The sequence below is a fragment of the Mobula hypostoma genome, chromosome 12 (genome assembly GCF_963921235.1).
Source record: "Mobula hypostoma chromosome 12, sMobHyp1.1, whole genome shotgun sequence".
Lineage (NCBI taxonomy): Eukaryota > Metazoa > Chordata > Chondrichthyes > Myliobatiformes > Myliobatidae > Mobula > Mobula hypostoma.
Window position 1 is genome coordinate 54,780,104 of NC_086108.1, and position 22,482 is coordinate 54,802,585.

Consider the following 22,482-nt stretch of genomic DNA (forward strand, 5'->3'; position numbering starts at 1 on the left):
TGTGGAATAGTTAAGGTGAGTCGCTAAAGTCTTTTCCCTAAGGTGGGGAGTTCAAAATTAGAGGGCATAGTTCTAAAGTGAGAGGGAAAAGATTAAAGAGGACTTTTAAAGGTGGGTATAATTCTACTTTTAAAAGGTGTTTGGACAGTTATATGGATAGGAAAAGTTTAGAGGCTTATGCACCAAATATGGGCACATAGGGCTAGCTCAGATAGCTAAATTGCTCTATCAACATGGATTTTAGAAGTATCAGCTTTACTTTTTACAATGAAAAATCATATTATTAATATTGTTAGCTAGATAATTTTCTGATTAATGGTTAAATTATGGTGACCTGACTGCAGCAATAGGTTTGACAAATAAATTCTTAAAGTGTTTTTTTGAAACATTGCTGTCATTTGAAATGAATGGTCTATGTCAGACTGAGTTGCATTTTAATGGTTGCAAGTGTGCAGCTGTATTGAGAATTTAATTCACAATTGTTAGGTGAACAACTGGGTGTGTGGCAATGGTACAGTCAAGATGTTCCTGAGCTACAGTTTGAGGTATCTTGGAGCAATTTTGCACTAAATTTGTGTTGCAAATAATAAAACATGAAGGGGAAAAAAACATATTGGGGCAGAACACCTGGTGATCAAAGGAGATAGAGAGACCCTCTGAATGAAAAGCTCTACTTACTTTCAGATTGAGAAATCTGCAGACGTTGGCACTGAACTGACATGGGCTCCATGAGGCCAGCACTGGATTGGAAAATTTTAGTTACGGCAAGCGATTGGATTGGTTGGATTTGTTCTCTTTGGGGTAAAGTGGAAGAGATGTGATCTGGAGGTATACATAAGATTACGAGAGACAATGTTAGAATGAATAGTCAAAACCCTTTTCCATTCCTAGTGATAACAATAACAAGAGCATAATTTGAAGTGAGAAGTAAGAGTTTTAAAGGGGGTATAAGGGTTAAGTTTTTTTTTCTGGCAGTGGTTGATATCTGAAATACACTGCCAGAAGACTGGTGGATTCAGATACAATTACTATGGTTAAGAGCCAACCAGACCCTTTCTTAAAAAAAAAAGTAAGACAAAAAAGATAATAGTCCTAACACAGGTAAATGGGATTGGTGTAAATGGGCAAAACATTACCATGGACATGATGGGCTGAATGGCCTGTTTCTGTGCTGTATGATTCTATGACTTTATGCTGCTGTTGCAATTTCACATTCCACTCAGTTTTTTGGTTTATCCTCCTCTATGAACAATAAGTCAACTACTCAAAAACATTTGATGGTATAATTTCCTTGGCTCACAATTGAGAGTGTAAAAAGTGGAGATAACTTGAAATGGAAGGTAAGTGAAACTGGAAAACATTGGCAATATGTAGCAAACCAGGCAGCATCTGCGGAGCGATGAAAGATGTGTAATTTCAATTCTCTTTCATCTGCCCTCTCCGTGCTTCCCTACTTGCAGCATTTTGTGCTTTTATTTTAGACTTCTGATCATCTGAATTATTTTGCATTTGTGCCAGTGTAGCATTTTATACTCCTGCCCTGACGTCTTCTGTAAATGGAGGTTAACGTAAGACGCTTTTTTATGCCTGGTCCCAGTGACGTCTAGGTATTTGTTTCAATATTTAGCTGACTCCCTTGGGTGTATGTTGCAATAATGCTGCAGATTTTGTTTTAAAGAAAAAAATTGTATGATACGTTGTTAAATATTGTTTACTTAGGTAGAATCTCCCCTGTCCTGCCATGTACTCCAGCTGTCTCCGTTCAGCCAGATCTTATGGGAGGATGGAGCTTGGGATCTTCCAGTTCATCTGCTGGTTCAGCAGCCTGGGCAAACAGAACAGCCTCCTCAGGTTAAACATAGCATTCTGCAACAAATATATTTTATGCATCTGTTGACAATAGCTAGCTACCTGGGATTGTCAAGGATTGAATTCATCTAAGCAACCCATGCAAAATGCTGGAGGAAACCAGAAAGTCAGTTCCTCAAGCATTTTATGTGTAGTACTCAAGATTTCCAGCATCAGCAGAATCTCTCTTGACCTTGGATTATGTGATTTCATTTTCTGTTGCTGTGTGGTACTGCCATAGTTCTTCCTGTACCTCTTCTTTCCCCCTTATTCTGAATCAACAGATGGTCTTCCAGCAGAGTTATGGTTTCCTGGTGTTTGAGTTATTCTTTGGCTTTTGTAACTTAATCTTGCAGGGACAACGTGTAAACAAAACAACTTGAGGAAAGCTGAAAAGAGAGTACTAGAGTACAGGAAGCCGTCAAGAGTGTAAAGACCATGTGTGTTTCTAGGAAAAGTTAATTAATGCTGAGAATGGTTGTAGGCAATGATTTATTGACTGTTTCTTGCTGCACTGAGTAGCTGTTGCCATAAATTGCTAATGTTAATGAAGTGAATTTATGCCAATGTATTTAAATGGATTACAGTACAGATTTTGATCCTACAATGTTGAAGGATCAGTTGGAATGGAGGAGGTACTACAAGTAGTGGTGTTTCCATGTGCCTGCAGTTAATTTCTTTTGAAGCTAATGGAAGTGTAGGTGATGTAAACTACAATGTTAAAAGGGGACCACATATTTAATTTGTTGTGTTGGGATTCCATGCAAGCAGATTGGCTTTGTGTTGAACATTTTTCTTTCCACTGTTGGAACTACACTTATTCAACAAAGAGGAGAATATTCCACTATACTCCTGATTTGGGCCTTGTGGATGGTGTAAAGATTTTGTGGAGTCCAGAGACAAGCCACTTGCTGCAGTAAGTCCCACCTCTAATCTCTTCTTGTGGTTGCAATTATGTGTGGCTGGTTCAGTTGATCTTTGATCAATTGTGACCTACCCAGGATGTTGATGATGGGGTTGCTCAATGATGTTATTGCCATTGAATGTCAGGGAGGTTTGGTGGGGTGAAAGAGTTAAAATGCCATTCAATTCCAATTGAGTTGTTGTGCTGTTGGGATTGCACTAAGGCTAGAATAGGGAAGGACAGCAGATTTCATTCCTAGCAACATCAGTGCATCTGTTTGGTTTTGGTACATTTTGCAGCCTCATGGGCAATTTTGTAACAGTAGATTTTTTTGCCAAGTTACAAAATGCATTTTGATGGTAGAAATTGAATAAATTTCAGAAAGTCTCGGCGTCCTTGATACAAGACTTGAACGTCAAATAACTGTGTTAAGTAAATATGGTTGCCTCTAGGCAGGTGTCCATAGCACAGTAATATTTAAAATTTGCAAGTTATTGGTAGTGACACTGATCTGAGGAAATGAGAAATGCATCAGAGAGTGCTATTACAAAGAGAATGGAGTAATGTGCTTTTACCTGCAACCAAACATCAAAGAATTAATGCTAGGAGAGATTTAAATATTAATATTGGTTCCTTAAACAGAAATATGGCAGTCAGCTTTCATACACATGAAGATCATCCAAAACATTCAATTAAATCGAGCTTTCAGGTGAAAATGTTGGATAGGGTTGTGTTCCACATTGACTGTACCCTGCACAGGTATTTGTGGAACAATGACGAGGCTAGGATTAATTACAAAAATGTCAGATATCATTTACCTAGCTGGCACTGAATGCTTGCTGAAAATCTCGGGAAAAAGTGATCAAAGTGGAATAAAGTCACAGAAATCAGTAAACACACATAAAAGTTGCTGGTGAACGCAGCAGGCCAGGCAGCATCTCTAGGAAGAGGTACAGTCGACGTTTCAGGTCGAAACCCTTTGTCAGGACTAACTGAAAGGAGAGATAGAGATTTGAAAGTGGGAGGGGGAGGGAGAGATCTGAAATGATAGGAGAAGACAGGAGGGGGAGGGATGGAGCCAAGAGCTGGACAGGTGATATGAGAGGATCATGGGACAGGAGGCCTAGGGAGAAAGAAAAGGGGGGGGGGAGAAAACCAGGGGATGGGCAAGGGGTATAGTGAGAGGGACAGAGGGAGAAAAAGGAGAGAGAGAAAAAGAATGTGTGTATATAAATAAATAACAGATGGGGTACGAAGGGGAGGTGGGGCCTTAGCAGAAGTTAGAGAAGTCGATGTTCATGCCATCAGGTTGGAGGCTACCCAGATGGAATATAAGGTGTTGTTCCTCCAACCTGAGTGTGGCTTCATCTTTACAGCAGAGGAGGCCGTGGATAGACATATCAGAATGTCTATCTGTAGACACGCAAGTAAACATGGAAGTTTGTATAAAGAGAATATTACAATTTTGTATACCTGATTGAATTTACTGATTCTGCAAGAAAGTAAGGTAGACTTAAATCAATAGAAGCAGGATTATAGAAATGGCTCCTTCAAAGCAAGGCAGCTCAACTGGGTAAGATGTCATGAAAAATATGTTTTTTCAGAAATCACTATGATAATCAAAATTCATAAACATTAGCACAGGTTTTGATATTTGTGACCTTCATGATATATTCCTAGTTTTGTGATGTTTTGTGACAGTACATATTGCCAAAATGAGGTAATGGTCTTTATCCTCATAATGTTTAGGTCATAGTTTACTCAAGTGACTTTGGCTTTGACTGTGGAGCAGGTTATTGCCATGCCTTCAGGACAATATAGTAATGCATACTATTGGTGGTGGGTGAGGTTATAAGTGACTTACTGTATAATTTTAATGTATAGACCAAAAATGAGTTAGTATTTACATTTTGCTTTCATCTTTTTGCAAACAGGAGGGGTCATGGGTGTGAGCAGGTCAGCCAACACAAGTCCTACAAGCTCTATACAGAGTACCCCGACACGTCAGTCCAAGCCACAGACACTGGATCCCTTTGCAGACCTGGGTGCGCTTGGTGCCAATTTAGCAGGTTAGTTCTGTCAGATATATTAACTTGTTCCTCTTTGTGGAGATGTTGGTGAAGAGGAAACTGCCTTGTGGTGCAGCAAATGCCGTTAAAGAAAGCTCTTAACATGGAAAATTGTTCCGTGCTAATTTCAGGAAACCTGAGGAAAATAGATACTAGGCTAAATAATTCAATTTTTGTTGTGTATGTGGATGATCTGGATAACCAAATATTTATTCAGTTAGAGGTTTTAGTGAGGTTCTAAATTTAGGAGGAAGAGGTGGGATTTGGTGGAGAATTTCTGACAATGGGCTGTCAGTGGTGATTGTAAGCAGCTGCTAATAGAGGCCACCGGATGGACAAAATGCACTTATTATGGTCTGTGAGGTTTCACAGAATGTAGATTCGAGGCGGACTTAGATGTTTATATGTAAGTGGTGGAAAATACCAGTTCTTTTTCAAGTGATTGAAATTTTAGTTTAGATAGAAAATGAGTGCAGACTGCAATGATCTAGACAGGGTGAAAGTGAGAATGTGTTTAATTTGCTGCCTGTCTAAAGAAAGGAACTATTCCTTGGTATTATGTTCAGTACTGTACTGAAGAAACCTGGATTGAATATTTGTAAGTATGTAGAATACAAAAACAATCTCCAGACTTTAATTGGAATATAACTAGAGAATGCACATTATCCTGGGATTCATGTGTTGCTTGTCCGTGGGTGAGAACAGCAAAGCAAGTGTTCACTTAATAACCTTTTTTATCCCATGTCTGTATTTACTGGGTTGGCTTCCTGGTATCCTTTTTATTTGGGTGATTTATATTGGAGGCCAATTTCAATACAACCTGGAGGGTGTGCTTGAGCATCTTTGTATTATAAATTTGTTGTGCTTAGAGAATAACACATTGGTATAATATAGCTGCACAATAGATACTTCAGAATTGAAGTTGAATCAGGCAGTGCACAATGAGCGTCTGGAGGTCAGCAGAGGAAGTGGATATTAGAACATAGAACATAGAATAGTACAGCACAGTACAGGCCCTTTGGCCCACAATGTTGTGCCGACCCTCAAACCCTGCCTCCCATATAAGCCCCCACCTTAGATTCCTCCATATACCTGTCTAGTAGTCTCTTAAAGTTCACTAGTGTATCTGCCTCCACCACTGACTCAGGCAGTGCATTCCACGCACCAACCACTCTCTGAGTAAAAAACCTTCCTCTAATATCCCCCTTGAACTTCCCACCCCTTGCCTTAAAGCCATGTCCTCTTGTATTGAGCAGTGGTGCCCTGGGGAAGAAGTGCTGGCTATCCACTCTATCTATTCCTCTTATTATCTTGTACACCTCTATCATGTCTCCTCTCATCCTCCTCTCCAAAGAGTAAAGCCCTAGCTCCCTTAATCTCTGATCATAATGCATACTTTCTAAACCAGGCAGCATCCTGGTAAATCTCCTCTGTACCCTTTCCAATGCTTCCACATCCTTCCTATAGTGAGGTGACCAGAACTGGACACAATACTCCAAGTGAGGCCTAACCAGAGTTTTATAGAGCTGCATCATTACATTGTGACTCTTAAACTCTATCCCTCGACTTATGAAAGCTAACACCCCATAAGCTTTCTTAACTACCCTATCCACCTGTGAGGCAACTTTCAGGGATCTGTGGACATGTACCCCGAGATCCCTCTGCTCCTCCACACTACCAAGTATCCTGCCATTTACTTTGTACTCTGCCTTGGAGTTCGTCCTTCCAAAGTGTACCACCTCACACTTCTCTGGGTTGAACTCCATCTGCCACTTCTCAGCCCACTTCTGCATCCTATCAATGTCTCTCTGCAATCTTTGACAATCCTCTACACTATCTACAACACCACCAACCTTTGTGTTGTCTGCAAACTTGCCAACCCACCCTTCTACCCCCACATCCAAGTCGTTAATAAAAATCACGAAAAGTAGAGGTCCCAGAACAGATCCTTGTGGGACACCACGAGTCACAATCCTCCAATCTGAATTTACTCCCTCCACCACCACCCTCTGCCTTCTGCAGGCAAGCCAATTCTGAATCCACCTGGCCAAACTTCCCTGGATCCCATGCCTTCTAACTTTCTGAATAAGCCTACCGTGTGGAACCTTGTCAAATGCCTTACTAAAATCCATATAGATCACATACACTGCACTACCCTCATCTATATGCCTGGTCACCTCCTCAAAGAACTCTATCAGGCTTGTTAGACACGATCTGCCCTTCACAAAGCCTTGCTGGCTGTCCCTGATCAGACCATGATTCTCTGAATGCCTATAGATCCTATCTCTAACAATCTCTAAGAATTAAAGGAGTTAGCCACAATAGAAAACTTTTAGAAAACTGGTTATATTTTCCATTAATAAAAATCTTATTAATTGTCCAAAAGTGAACTGAGGCAAAAGCCACAACTTGAGGTCAGAATTGAACTTGTGTCTCTGGCACTGAGATCACCTTCTATTAGTTGTATCAAAGGCCAGTTTTGATTTGTACATCCACCTCATCTGCTCAAGTGGTTTTTTTTCTGTTTTTAAAAATGTAAAACGTGAACTAATATCTTAAGAACATTGCATATATTTAAATCCCATACAAAGTGATACATGAATGACAAAACAATTATTGAAAGCCTGATAAATAAAAGCTAGCTTCTTGCAGTAGACTGTATAGGCAATCAAGGGTTGTATTGTGTTTGGGAAGACAATTGCAAGTGCCTTGTATAGACAATGAAAGTAACTCTCAATTCTTTAGAAAGTAAATCAGTAGTGTTGTCCTTGCCCATTACCGCTGGATAATAAAACAAAAGTTCAAAGTAGATTTATTGTCAGGGTTGTATATATCACCATATACAATACTGAGGTTCATTTGCTTGCAGACATACTCAATGAACCCAATAACCAGAATAGAATCAATGAATGACTGCACCAACAGGGCAGACAGCCAGTGTGCAAAAGACTACAAACTGTGCAAAAAAAAAGAAAGAAAATACAAGAAATAATAGATAAATAAGCAATAAATATTTGAGCAGCTGCCTTGAACCACTTGCAGGCTTGCTGTTGAAATTGCTGTCACAGGACTGTTGGGTAGGGTGTTCCAGGATTTGGATCCAGCAACGATGGAGGAATGGCAGTGTTTACCCTGGTCAAACTGGGGTGTGATTTGGAGGGGAACTTGTAAGTGGGAATACCTAGGCAACACAGTGGCATAGCAGTTAGTGTAACACTATTACAGAACCAGTAACCCAGGTTTAATTTCGTTGCTGGCTGTAAGGAGTTTGTATGTTCTCCTGCGACCATGTGGGTTTCCTCTGGGCGCTCTGGTTTCCACCCACATTTCAAAGACCTGTCGGTTAGTAACTTGAATATATGACTGTACATGGGCAGTTTGGGCTTGTTGAGCAGGAAGGGTCTGTTGCCATCCTGACTCTAAAAGGTTCAAGGTACTTAGTGTATTACCAGGAAATTAGGCTGCTTTGTTTTGAATGGTGCTACATTTCTTCAATGCTGTTGGAACTTTGGAAAAGTCATTGACCTGAAAGTTTAACTCTGTTTCTCTCCACAGATGCTGCTGACCTAACTATTTCCGGTGTTTTCTGTTTTTTTTAATTTCAGATTTTCAGCATCTGCAGTAGTTTCCTTTATCTGATATATTGAATGTGAGAATGAGAACTGAAGTTCCAGCCTGGCGACTTGGTCTTCATTATTCAGATAGCTTAGTGAGTGGTGGTGCCACCAGGCCAGTATTGACAATTGTCACTGAAGACCTCCAAACACAGGACATTTTAGCCTTGTTGCTTTCAGTATTCCAAGTAATGTTCAATATGGAACATCGACAAAATTCATTAAATAGTAATATGGAGGAAACTTTCTTGCCAATCCTTGACTCAGTGCCATGGTATTTCATGGGTTCTGGGGATGACATTGAGAATTACCAAAACTTGCCCTGCTGTTAAATACCACTCTACTGCCACCTGGTGGAGATGACCTGTTGATAGAAGGCGGCAAAGACAGGCATGGCGATTGTGGGGCCTGACATTTTCAGTAGGGTGTGAATCCATGGTTAGGACTGCATTTAATAGTTGATTGACTAACACTGTGGTAGCTCTCCCAGATTTAGTTACCAGCTCCTAGGTGTTCAGAGGAGGAACTTGCAAGGTTATCTTAGCCTGAGGAGAATGTTACCCTGTCTGAATTTGGTTCATCACTCGATGTTTGATTATTTAACTATTAAATCTTTTTTGGGCTGCTGCATTTCCTTCATTTTTAAACATTGCACTTTGCTACGGTATAAAATAGAATATTCTGCAGATTTGAACATCATTCATGTTAGAAACTATTTTTAATATTTAAATGTTATGTGATCCAAAAACAGGTGGTTCATCATTTTCGAGCAAACCCACCACACCTACTGGGACATCAGGAGGATCATTTCACCCAGTGGCGTCTCCACAGAAACAATCCCCTCAACCCGTAGGAGGAGGTTCTTGGCAACAGAATGCGGGATTTGGTCGGCAACAAGGTTCATCTGCATGGCAACAGCCACAAACTAAACCGTCAAAGCCCCAGCAGCCAGTACCCCAGTCATCTCCACAAAATAGACCTAATTATAATGTGAGCTTTGCTAGTGTCATTGGTTCTAGAGAAGAACGTGGATCAAGAGGACCAAATTTTGGTAAGTATGAAAGCTTTTCTCTACTTTGCTCTTTAATATCTTCCAAGCAAAACAAGTGAATAGAATAGTAAGTATTAGAATAACCAAATGATGGCTCTTTTTTTCCCCTTGTCTTTAGGAATGTATCAGATTAATTTAGGTCTGAAGTTAAACAGGCGCATAAATTTGTATTTAAATTATCACTGCAATTTGCTGCTATGCTAACTGGTCTTTAATATCTCAATTATATGTAATTAAGATTTTTGTCTCTTCTGGTGTTTTCCTTTATTACAGATTAATAGCAAACAGTTTTTTTCCCTTTACATTAGTTTCTGATTTCATTTGCTTAATTTTTGAGACATAACAAAAGGGGCTGATTTCCTGCGAAGTGACTTGATCTGATTGCTATTGTGTGTTCCTGTAGGTAGTTCAAAATAAACAGTTGTAATGAGCATTATAAACACCTGTTTTTGATCCTATGGAAAAGAAGATAGGAAAGGATCAACACACACAAAATGCTGGAGGAACTCAGCAGGCCAGGCAGCATCAATGGGAAAGAGTACAGTTGAGATTTTGGGCTGAGACCCTTCGGCAGGCTTGGATTTTTGTGTTGCTTGGATTTACAGAATCTGCAGATTTTCTCTTGTTTGTGATAGGAAAGGAGCATATTAACTAGTTACTAGTTAGTAAACTTCATTGAGGAAGGTAGGAGGACTGTTCCAATCTGTCTGGATTGGGGGGGAAAACCAGCACAAATTATGTTTCTGGCGTCTGTCCAAGGACATCAACGAGAATGTATTTGCTTGTATACACTAACTGTATCCAGAAGCTTGAAACAGAAAATTCACTGTGATTTATTGCACAGTTGCTCTTAAGCATAACTTGTGTTGAATTGCAAATGTATTACTCCATCCTTATCTCCAAATTCTCCTGAAGTTGGACTTGCTATCGAGCTTGTCTCTTAGCTTCCACCTAACATCTTTAACTGCACTAGAAAAAGAATGCCAATGAATGCATTTGGCAAGAACCATTATTCTCGTTTTTATATGGCTTATGAATCAGATCAGTTGAAATGATTTTTTTTCTTTCAAAAAATTCTGTCTGTAGTTGCATTGTTAGACAATAAGCCCACTTTGGATGTGTCTCATTCATAAACTAATGCAACCTACTGAAGTAGTCTTGCTTTATTTTCGCAAGATTGTTGTTGTGACTGTGGTTCTCTTTAAATAATATAATGTTAGCATTTAGTTGAAATAAAAACGCTGACTATGCAAATAGTGGTTGTTCGAAATGGTCTTCTAATTAATTTATTGATCATCTCGCTATTCTAATTTGCCCGACTCTAAAACTTCTTGACTTATGGTAAAGATTTTCCAATTTATTTTAGGAACTCGGCCAAAGGTTGCAGACAGTAACTTTGAGGACTTGTTGTCAAGCCAAGGGTTTGCATCCCAGAAGGATAAGAGAGGTCCAAAGACGATATCGGAAATGAGAAAGGAAGAAATGGCTAAAGATATGGACCCTGAGAAATTGAAGGCAAGTGACAGATTTTAGTTAGATTGACAATAATAGAGAAGACCTGTCATATTTAGTTTTACGTTTCATTTTGCAGGTAACTTTATGTAGCACTATTTTACTTAAAAATTAATATGCTGTCTTGCATTTTTTAGAGCTTGTCATATTGGAGGAAATGTACTACCATGGATTGAAAATTAGTTATGTATGGAAAACTGAATTGGAATAAGTAGATCTTTGAGGTTAGAAGTTCCTCGGTCCTCTGTTATTTACTATATATGTTACTGAGCTAGAGGAGAGGCAGATTGTCTGATACCTAAGTTTGCTGATGGCATAAAAATAAGTGGAAGAGCTGTAAGGAGAATATTTGTTATTGTGCAACAGGATGGTGAGAAATTGTAAATGGGTGAAGCCTTGGCCAGTTGAGTATAATGTGAGAAAGTGTAAGGTCATACACTTGTGCATTTGGTAAAGATCAAATTCTGAATGGAATGTGACTACACATGACTGAAGTACAGAAGAATCTATGTGTTGTTCCTGACATTAACAAAAAAGGAGCAGCCAGGTGTAACAACTAGACAGGAGGATTAAAAGCATTTTGATCTTTATTGCAGAGGAATTAGAATGTAGAAAAAGTTCAGTTGGTTTCAATTGCATAGGATGTTGGTGAGGACAGATGTCGAGAATTAATCTGTTTACCTGGTAGCTTCAGATAGCTTCCAAAGGATGAGATGAGAGTGATGTCCTGTCAAGAGAGACTAAGCAGGTTGGTCTGTGAAGTTTAGAAGAATGAAAGGTGTATTAAAACATAAAGATTCTCAGGGGGTTTGACAAAGTAGATGTAAGATATTTTCACTTGTGCGTAAGTCTTCAAAACATTAAACTAATTCAAAGGAAGAAAAGGGAGTTTGGGAATGCGGGTCCAACCTTGGGTTCACTTTAAGCAAGTTGTGCACGTATCACACAATAGCGTGATGAGGTATACAATTCATGTACTTTTACATATAACCCTTAATGAATTATTTAAACAAACAAGAATGCTTAATCTCCTCCCTGCTTAGCTATAAACTCCAACCCAATAGAGAATATAACTATATAATATAACCATTTAATAATTACAGCACGGAATCAGGCTATCTCAGCCCTTCTAGTCTGTGCTGAAATCTTACTCTCATCTAGTCCCACCGACCTGCACTCAGCCCATAACCCTCCATTCCTTTCCTGTCCATATAGCTGTCTAATTTAACTTTAAATGACAACGTCGAACCTGCCTCAACCACTTCTGCTGGAAGCTCGTTCCACACAGCTACCACTCTCTGAGTAAAGAAGTTCCCCCTCATATTACCCCTAAACTTTTGCCCTTTAACTCTCAACTCATGTCCTCTTGTTTGAATCTCCCCTACTCGCAATGGAAAAAGCCTATCCACATCAACTCTATCTATCCCCCTCATAATTTTAAATACCTCTATCGTCCCCCCTCAATTTTCCCCGCTAAAGAATAAAGACCCAACTTGTTCAACCTTTCTCTGTATCTTAGGAGATGAAACCCAGCTAACATTCTAGTAAATCTTCTCTGTACTCTCTCAATTTTGTTGACATTTTTCCCATAATTTGGTGACTAGAACTGTACGCAATACTTCAAATTTGGCCTCACCAATGCCTTGTACAATTTCAACATTACATCCCAACTCCTATACTCAATGCTCCGATTAATAAAGGCCAGCATACCAAAAGCTTTCTTCACCACCCTATCCACATGAGATTCCACCTTCAGGGAACTGTGCACCATTATTCCTAGAATGCATCTCAATTACACGCAGTTTATTATACAATACAACTACTGCATACTGACATCTCAGCATTGTAAATTTTAAATTTTCCTATTCAGACCAAAATATTTAATTGCTGTGGTGGATTTCTTATTCTTGTGGGATAATGTCTTTCCTGACAAGGAGGATCACTGCTTGGCAGGTGAGACTTGTGGCTGCGAAATGATCTCAGATTCTGAAGCCTCCTGCATGGTGGTTGTAGGAGTTGACTCTGAGACTGTAGGAAATGGTTCTGACAGCTCTGGGCACCTCTCTTATCCTTCCTTTTTCTTCTAGTTTTGTGCATCTTGATTTTGGGAACGTGCATTTAGTTCACTGCAGTAATCTCTTATTAATCCTTCTATTGCTCCCTTTATGATCTGATCTGTCCTCCTGGTTTCCTCGTCCACAACATCATCTCTTGAATCCACTCTTTTCATATCTGCATTGACTGCTTTCAGTTTGGCCTTCCATTCATCCAGCTGGACTTTGGTCTTTGCATCTACTTTTATAAGCAATTATTTGTCTCCCATTTGAAGTTCATGCAATAACCCGAATGCACACAGAGTAGATTCTGTTTCTCTATCCTCACAAAAGCTGAATGCTTGCAACTTTCCTGACGCTCCTTGAACTCTCTTCCAGCTTCAAACATGCCATATTTAGCGAGTAACGTCTTATTAACATATCAGAAGCTTTCTCGGGTGTGTAGCCTACAAAAACTGTTGTAGTCAGAGTCAGATCACTGCTTTCGTCACTTTCACAATTCTTCTGAGCAGCATGGTCCTTCCTTGGTCCAATATGCTTTCTAACTAGAAGCACAGAGGTTGGCACCAACACACGTTTGTCCTCTGTTGGGCAGCGGTTTATGGTGTTCAGCATGGAGGCAATTGTGGCATCATCCAGTGCCTTTCTTAATTCACTTTCAGTTGACTCTATTACAGGGGATGTGGCATTCATTTGGTGAATAGATCTCCAATCAAGTTGGAGTTGTCTCAGCCTATCGCACTCCCACAATGCTCGTCCTTTGGATTTTACCACATACGAGCTCAATGTGGCTTGTTGGTTGTTGTACTTCACAATTACAAATGTCATTCCTGCAGGAGTTATCTTTTCTCCAGTATGAGTTCTTTGTTGGATATCTGCAGGCTTCAGTTTGGTATCTTAGAAATGCCATTAAAACTTATTTTGTGGAATGACAAACAGCTGAACCAGTATCCAATTCCATTTTAATTACAATAATTTGCCATTCACTTCTGGCATGTCTTATTGCTTGTCTATTAATAATTTTCAAACTGTAAATCTCAAGACTACACAAACCTGTGTCACTCTCATCATTATCCGATTTCTCATCAAAGATGTGCAGATTAGTGTTATTTTTTAAACTGCAACTTGACTTTTTAGCTTTTACTCTTCCTTGTGCAGTCCATTTATTTTTGTCTGCCCACTGTGCTCTTTGTATGTGTCTTATTTTGTTGCATTTTCTTCAAATTTCGCCTCTAACCCTGCATTGGTTTGGTGTATGTGAACCCCTGCCACAATAGTAACATAATTTGTTTGGCCAAGCTGCTTTCTGTTCTGTACTTTTCTTCACGCTCACTTTAATTCCTGACTACAACTGAATGGCGTCTCTGTCTGTGGTTTCCATTGAAATAGCAATTTCTATTGCTCTTTTGAATGTAAGTTGTGCTTATTTAAGAGCTGTTTTTGAATGCTTTCTTTAAAGATTCCACAACCTTAAACAATCTCTCAGTGTATCATTAAACCCATTACTGAACTGGCAACACTCAATCACTTCAATTCTGTCATGTATGCTGAAATAGATTCCCCTCTTTTTGATTCCACATATGAAACCTAAAATCTTCTGCAATCAACAATGTATTCAGTTCTAAATGTTCCTGCATTACTTTCACAATATCAGTGAAGCTCATTTTAGATGGCTTGGTTGGAACAGACAAATCAAACTGTATACCTTTAATCCAATGCATTCAGCAAAATTGATACTTGTTCCTTGTTGGCTGTTTCATTTGTTTTAAAATATTGCTGAATTAAGTCAGTATATATATTTGAGTTATCTTTTGTGTAATCAACCATATCAATTTTTCCAGTGTAGCCAGCCATTTCTGCTATTTTTTAGTGATTATTACCACACGGTACTCACTCTTTATGAACCTGTGAATTCCTCTATTTACTGCCTTGTTTTAAGAAAACTTGATCATGTCCTCCCTTCAGAAGAACATGTGCTGTACGTTTTTAAAACTCTTTAAGTTCTTCGCTGCACTTTTTTTTTAAAGGTTGAATGTCGTGCTGAGCTTCAATAGGTTGGTACAAGTGTCCGCCGCTTTTCAAACGTTCACTTTACAAAACCTTACTGTTACGAAAGACCTACATTAGTTACCTGTTTTCACTAACAGAAAGTGTTTTCACTGTTACAAAGAAAGGCAGCGTGCGATAAAAAAGCAGCGTGCGATAAAAGGCAGCGCGCCCCGAGCAGCTGCTCTCCCCCGGATTCGGAACGGCATTCTCGCCGGCATCGCTTAAACACGTGCCTGTGAGCTGCCATTTGCAAGATGAGTTCGAAGGTATCACAAAGGTAATGCTACGGTTGTTATGGGGGACTTCAACATGCAGGTAGACTGGAGAAATCAGGTTGGTACTGGACCCCAAGAAAGGGCGTTTGTGGAGTCCCTCCGAGATGGATTCTTAGAACAGCTTGTACTGGAGCCTACCAGAGAGAACACAATTCTAGATTTAGTGTTGTGCAATGAACCGGATTTGATCAGGGACCTCGAGGTAAAGGAGCCATTAGGAGTTAGTGACCATAATATGATAAGTTTTAATCTACAATTTGAGAGGGAGAAGGGAAACTCGGAAGTGTCAGTATTACAGTTGAACAAAGGGAACTATGGTGCTATGAGGGAGGAGCTGGCCAATGTTCAATGGGACGATACCCTAGCAGGGATGACAGTGGAACAGCAATGGCAAGTGTTTCTGGGAATAATGCGGAAGGTGCAGGATCAGTTCATTCCAAAGAGGAAGAAAGATCCTAAGGGGAGTAAGGGGAGGCTGTGGCTGACAAGGGAAGTAATGGACAGTATAAAAATAAAAGAGAAGAAGTATAACATAGCAAAGATGAGTAGGAAGCCGGAGGATTGGGAAACTTTTAAAGAGTAACAGAAGGTAACTAAAAAGGCAATACGCAGAGAAAAAATGAGGTACGAAGGTAAACTAGCCAAGAATATAAAGGAGGATAGTAAAAGCTTCTTTAGGTATGTGAAAAGGAAAAAAATAGTTAAGACCAAAATTGGGCCCTTGAAGACAGAAGCGGGTGAATTTATTATGGGGAACAAGGAAATGGCAGACGAGTTGAACAGGTACTTTGGATCTGTCTTCACTAGGGAAGACACAAACAATCTCCCAGATGTAATAGTGGCCAAAGGACCTAGGGTAATGGATGAATTGAAGGAAATTTATATTAGGCAGGAAATGGTGTTGGATAGGCTGTTAGGTCTGAAGGCTGATAAGTCCCCGGGACCTGATAGTCTGCATCCCAGGGTACTTGAGGAGGTGGCTTCAGAAATCGTGGACGCATTGGTAATCATTTTCCAATGTTCTATAGATTCAGGATCAGTTCCTGTGGATTGGAGGCTGGCTAATGTTGTCCCTCTCTTCAAGAAGGGAGGAAGAGAGAAAACAGGGAATTATAGACTGGTTAGCCTCACGTGGGTGGTGGGAAAGATGCTGGAGTCAACTATAAAAGATGAAATTACGACACATCTGGATAGCAGTAACAGGATTGGTCCGAGTCAGCATGGATTTATGAAGGGGAAATCGTGCTTGACTAATCTTCTGGAATTTTTTGAGGATGTAACTATGAAAATGGACAAGGGAGAGCCAGTGGATGTAGTGTACCTGGACTTTCAGAATGCCTTTGGTAAAGTCCCACATAGGAGATTAGTGGGCAAAATTAGGGCACATGGTATTGGGGGCAGAGTACTGACATGGATTGAAAATTGGCTGGCTGACAGAAAACAAAGAGTAACGATTAACGGGTCCCTTTCGGAATGGCAGGCGGTGACCAGTGGGGTACAGCAGGGTTCAGTGCTGGGACCGCAGCTGTTTACAATATATATTAATGATTTAGATGAGGGAATTAAAAGTAACATTAGCAAATTTGCCGATGACACAAAGCTGGGTGGCAGTGTGAAATGTGAGGAGGATGTTATGAGAATGCAGGGTGACTTGGACAGGCTGGGTGAGTGGGCAGATGCATGGCAGATGCAGTTTAATGTGGATAAATGTGAGGTTATCCACTTTGGTGGTAAGAACGGGAAGGCAGATTATTATCTAAATGGAGTCAAGTTAGGAAAAGGGGAAGCACAACGAGATCTAAGTGTTTTTGTACATCAGTCACTGAAAGCAAGCATGCAAGTACAGCAGGCAGTGAAGAAAGCTAATAGCATGCTGGCCTTCATAACAAGGGGAATTGAGTATAAGAGCAAAGAGGTCTTTCTGCAGCTGTACAGGGCCCTGGTGAAACCACACCTGGAGTACTGTGTGCAGTTTTGGTCTCCAAATTTGAGGAAGGACATTCTTGCTATTGAGGGAGTGCAGCGTAGGTTCACAAGGTTAATTCCCGGGATGGTGGGACAGTCATATGTTGAAAGATTGGAGCGACTGGGCTTGTATACTCTGGAATTTAGAAGGCTGAGAGGGGATCTTATTGAAACATATAAGATTATTAAGGGATTGGACACGCTGGAGGCAGGAAGCATGTTCCCACTGATGGGTGAGTCCAGAACCAAAGGCTGCAGTTTAAGAATAAGGGGTAGGCCATTTAGAACGGAGTTGAGGAAAAGCTTTTTCACCCAGAGAGTGGTGGATATATGGAATGCTCTGCCCCAGAAGGCTGTGGAGGCCAAGTCTCTGGATGCTTTCAAGAAAGAGATGGATAGGGCTCTTAAAGATAGCGGAATCAAAGGTTATGGGGATAAGGCAGGAACTGGATACTGATTGTGGATGATCAGCCATGATCACAGTGAATGGGGGTGCTGGCTCGAAGGGCCGAATGGCCTACTCCTGCACCTATTGTCTATTGTATCGGAAAAGCCTAAAAGAGCTCATAAGGGTGTTACACTTCGCGTAAAACTAGACATAATTAAGCGTTTCGATCGTGGTGAACGAAGTAAGGACAAAGTGAGTTTGGCTTGTGGAAGTTGACGAAGATGATGTTGAAGAGGTTTTGGCATCCCATGACCAAGAACTGATAGGTGAAGAGCTGATGCAATTGGAAGAGGAAAGGATAACAATCAAAACCGAATTCAGTAGCGAAAGTGAAGTCGTCCAGGAACTGAATGTGAAGCAACTGCGTGAGATTTTCGCTGCAATGGTAAAGTACGACTTTAATTTTGAAAGGGTACGTCAGTTTAGGGCATACATATTTGCAAGATGGTTTGAGTGCTTACAAGGAACTATATGCTCTAAAAATGTGCGAGGCTCAGCAGTCAAGCAAGCCTTCCACAGCAGAGGACGAACCTCGACCTTCGACATCGAGGCGCGCAGTCATCGGAGAAGATGAGCTGCCTGCCCTAATGGAAACAGACGACGATGAGATGACACCCCAGTGTCCCACCACCCCAACCCCCAGACCCCGGACAGATACCAATTCGTGGAGAATGCAGCGGTAGCCGGGAGGCACCCAGCACATCTTTAAGAAAAAAGCCGAAATAAACATGCTAATTAATCAGGTGCCACCCGGCACGTAATTGTCGGCCCAGATCAGAGACGATTGCCGATTGCATTGCCTCTGATCTGGGCCAACAGTTACGTGCCGGGCGGCACCTAATTAATTAGCTTGTTTATTTCGGCTTTTTTCTTAAAGATGTGCTGTGTGCCTCCCAGCTACCGCTGGACCCCTGGATGGTTCGCGGATCGGTATCGGTCGGCAGCCTGGAGGTTGGGGGACCACTGCCACACCCCACCCTGCAACGACTCAGTCTAACACACCATCATCAGTGTGCTCTGCAAGCTGTCTTCCCAATTCCTGTAAGTGATACTACACTGAACATACATTATTTCTACTTAGGCTGTGTATTTTTACGTGTTATTTGGTATGATTTGGCAGCTTCATAGCTTAAAGGTTACTGGAGAGAGTGTTTTTGCCAACAGCGCCTGCATAAGATTTTCTCCCGAGAACGCTTGCGTAAGATTTTTGCCATGGAGAACAGTGCCGGCAATGATTGTGGAATAGTATTTCTGCGTTATATAGGCTGTGTATTTATCATATCATTCCTGCTTTTACTATATGTTACTGTTATTTTAGGTTTTATGTGTTATTTGGCATGATTTGGTAGGTTATTTTTGGGTCTGCGAACGCTCACAAAATTTTCCCATGTAAATGGTAATTGCTTCTTTGCTTTACAACATTCCGGCTTACGAACCATTTCATAGGAACGCTGTACCTTCGGATGGTGGGGGAAACCTGTAGCTGCCTTGGGTTCATTTTAAAAATACCTCATTACCAATGTTATGTTTTGTATCTTCAAATCATTGAACTAATTTAAAGGAAGACACAGGAGTCAGGGAATGTTGGTCTAACTTCGGTTTTACTTTAAGTGAGGCATACACATATCACACGGTACCGTGACACATAGAGTACACGTATTTATGCATATAACCCTCAATGAATTATTTAAACTAGCAAGAATGCTTAATCAAACAATGTACATACGCGATTACTCAAATATTAAATACACAACAGACTGGTATTGGTTCAAGACGAGGGCTGGTCATTTAAAATTTATTTATTTAATTATTGAGGTACCATGCGAAATAGGCCCTTCTGGCCCTTCTAGTCGTGTTGCCCAGCAATCCACTGATTTAACCTGAGCCGAATGACGGGACGATTTACAATGACCAATTAACCTACCAACTGCTGGATCTTTGGACTGTGGGAGGAAACCCATGCAGTCATGGGAAAAATGTACATACGTACCCCTTTCATGCAGTGGCAGGAATAGAACCCCGTTCACCGGTACTGGAGAGCATCGTGCTAACCACTGCACTACCATACCCCCCCCACCCCCCACCCCCGAGGTATTATTCTAGGTAGGTGTATTGGACTTTGCAATTCTTTGAAGAAGAAGAAAGCCCTTAACTCCGAGTGGAGTCATCGGGATGCCGTCATGATAGCATTTTTTTTTAGCAGGCATTCTTACTTTTACGAGGCTGAGTTGCTAGCTCGATGCTCGACGCTCAACCCAGCATGGATGGAAAGCGTGCAAGGGAGCCGGCTGGATTCAAACTCGGGAGCCTTCGCTCCGAAGTCCGGCACTGATGCCACTAGGCCACCAGTTGGCTTTTGCAATTCTTTACTTTCCCAAGAGTGTTGGGAAATAGATTATTTGAAATATTTAAAGTGGAGGTTGATAAATTTTGAAAGGTTGGGAAATTGAAGGCTATGGAGATCTGGCACAGAGGAAGAATCGAGATGGGGGTGGATCAGCCCTGATTATATTAAATGGTATTGCAGGCTTAAGGGAGCAGGTAGCCTGTTCCTATTTTTGTGTTTTTAATTATTTAGGTGTAGTGTGGTCTTCCAGGACAGATGACCAACCTGCCACTAAGCCTCTTGCCAGTTGTCTGAAACTGGCCCCGGAAAACTGAATGATAGCTTGTTTTGACTATAGGAATACATAAACTCGAGTTTTTTTTCTACTAGGTTGACCATCTTTTAGAAGAGAATGATTGGTTATTTGAGTTAATGTGCTCCTGAACAGTAAATCAGTTATAGGAAAGCAAATTGAAAACCTTGTTGTCTACTCAGATACATTTAAATGACCATTGTTTGCCTTCAAAATCAAAATGAAGAAAAAAATTAACAAACATAATTCTCCATTGTTTTCAAAAATACAGTTTTACTAAAAGCTAGTGCATATTTAGTTTAAGGTCTACGCATTTTTGTAAATTACTACACTTTTTTTTCCAGATGAACACCAGGTCTTAACTTCATTTATGTCCAAAGGAAAAGGTAGATTTCCTTCTGGCTTATGAGAAATTAAACAAATAAGATATTATTTCTTGAACAAATTCACCCTCAATGTGACTGCACTATGATAGTAAGAATGAAGTAAGAAATACTGGAATTTAAAAATAAAAGCCTTAATCACAGCTAAACAACTTGTAAGATCAAAAGTAATGTCTGTAAATGTCAGGACTCAAATAAAGAGGTACACCAGGATTATGCTTCAATTAAGAATCCAGATATCTCAAGAGCATGGGCACCATGATGATGTAGTAGGTAGCATGCCACGATTACAACTTGGGGTATTCTGGAGTTTGGAGTTCAACTCTAGCGCCATTTGTAAGGAGTTTCTACAATCTCCAATGAACCTCCAGGTGCTGCAGTATCCTCCCACAGTCTAGTGACGTACTGGTTAGTAGGCCAATTGGTCATTATAAATTCCCCTCTGATTAGGCTAGGGTTAAATAGGTGGTTTGCTGGGTGGTGTGGTCCGTTGAGTTGGAAGAGCCTGGTCTATGTTGTATCTATGTATGTGCAAGAGATTGGGTTACATAATCTGTTGTCTTGTCACCAGTGGGCAAGTAACTCAATGTAATGAAGAATAATGAGATGAAATTGTCTCTCTTCCTGTCTACAAAGGTCATGTGCAATACGAATTTAGGAAACCACATGTCAATTTCTAGCAATTTAATAAAAGTCCTATAAAATGTGTTATTTAACCCAAATAGCTGTGTGACTTTCTGGTTTGGGAAGTGGTATATTCTGTTCATTAGATATTTTCGTGAAACAGTGTTTATAAGGTATTCACTTGAAGCAAAATAAGTTTTCTTTATTCTTCATCAGTTACATATCCTGAATGCGAGTTGATACTGTGTCGTAAAAGTCAAAATTGTTCTAACCCCACGTGCAAGTAATTTATTTTGGTACTTTAGATAAAGCTAGATTCAAAATGTATTTTAGAATATTTTGTACCTAAAATATCTTTCTAGATAAAGATTCTTCACTTCAAAGTCTGGTCCCTAGAGGTAAATTTCATCATCAGTCCTGCTTATCACTCAAGATTAATTTTATTATTTCAATTTCAGCTACTGGATTGGATTGAAGGGAAAGAAAGAAATATACGAGCATTACTGTCAACTATGCACACTGTTTTATGGGAAGGGGAAACAAAATGGAAGCCTGTTGGCATGGCAGATCTCGTAACTCCCGAACAAGTGAAAAAAGTCTATCGGAAGGCAGTACTTGTTGTTCACCCCGATAAGGTAAGTTCTACAATTATCTGGTATCAATACTTGGTAATCTTGATTAACTTTTGCCTCCTGCAAGCAGTTGCTGATGCATTGCAGGTAATAGACCATAGACAACATAGTCCTGAATTTCCATCTTCAGAATGGCTCTGGCAGCCTTTGACAGAAATTGAAGGTGGGAGTGTTGATTTGGTTTCTGCTGCATGCAGTGTGAAGTAGCTTTAACATGTTTTGTCATTTGACATACTATGTCATTTGATTTTAATTGCATTTCAGTTCTGAATTTGTTCACCATGCAGTGGATTATGAATTTTGAAATCTAACAGTTCGCATAAGGCAATCCACCAATGGCCCACCTGACAGGCAAAGTTTTTTTGCCACAGTAAAGATGAAAATCATAAACCAGGAAATGGAAAACACATCTTGC

The 22,482-nt window shown here is 40.3% G+C and overlaps 1 protein-coding gene across 4 annotated transcripts in view; it reads left to right on the forward strand.

Annotated features, from left to right (window-relative positions):
- Positions 1-22,482, forward strand: part of dnajc6 (DnaJ (Hsp40) homolog, subfamily C, member 6) — a 132,986-nt gene that overhangs the window by 97,008 nt on the left and 13,496 nt on the right. For 3 of the 4 annotated variants that reach the window (XM_063064144.1, XM_063064145.1, XM_063064142.1), the window contains 5 exons: positions 1,720-1,851; positions 4,687-4,821; positions 9,187-9,486; positions 10,853-11,001; positions 21,894-22,070. In XM_063064144.1, coding sequence (XP_062920214.1) covers positions 1,720-1,851; positions 4,687-4,821; positions 9,187-9,486; positions 10,853-11,001; positions 21,894-22,070 — 893 coding nt within the window. The remainder of the gene's footprint in view (positions 1-1,719; positions 1,852-4,686; positions 4,822-9,186; positions 9,487-10,852; positions 11,002-21,893; positions 22,071-22,482) is intronic. The other variant, XM_063064143.1, reaches the window with a different exon arrangement.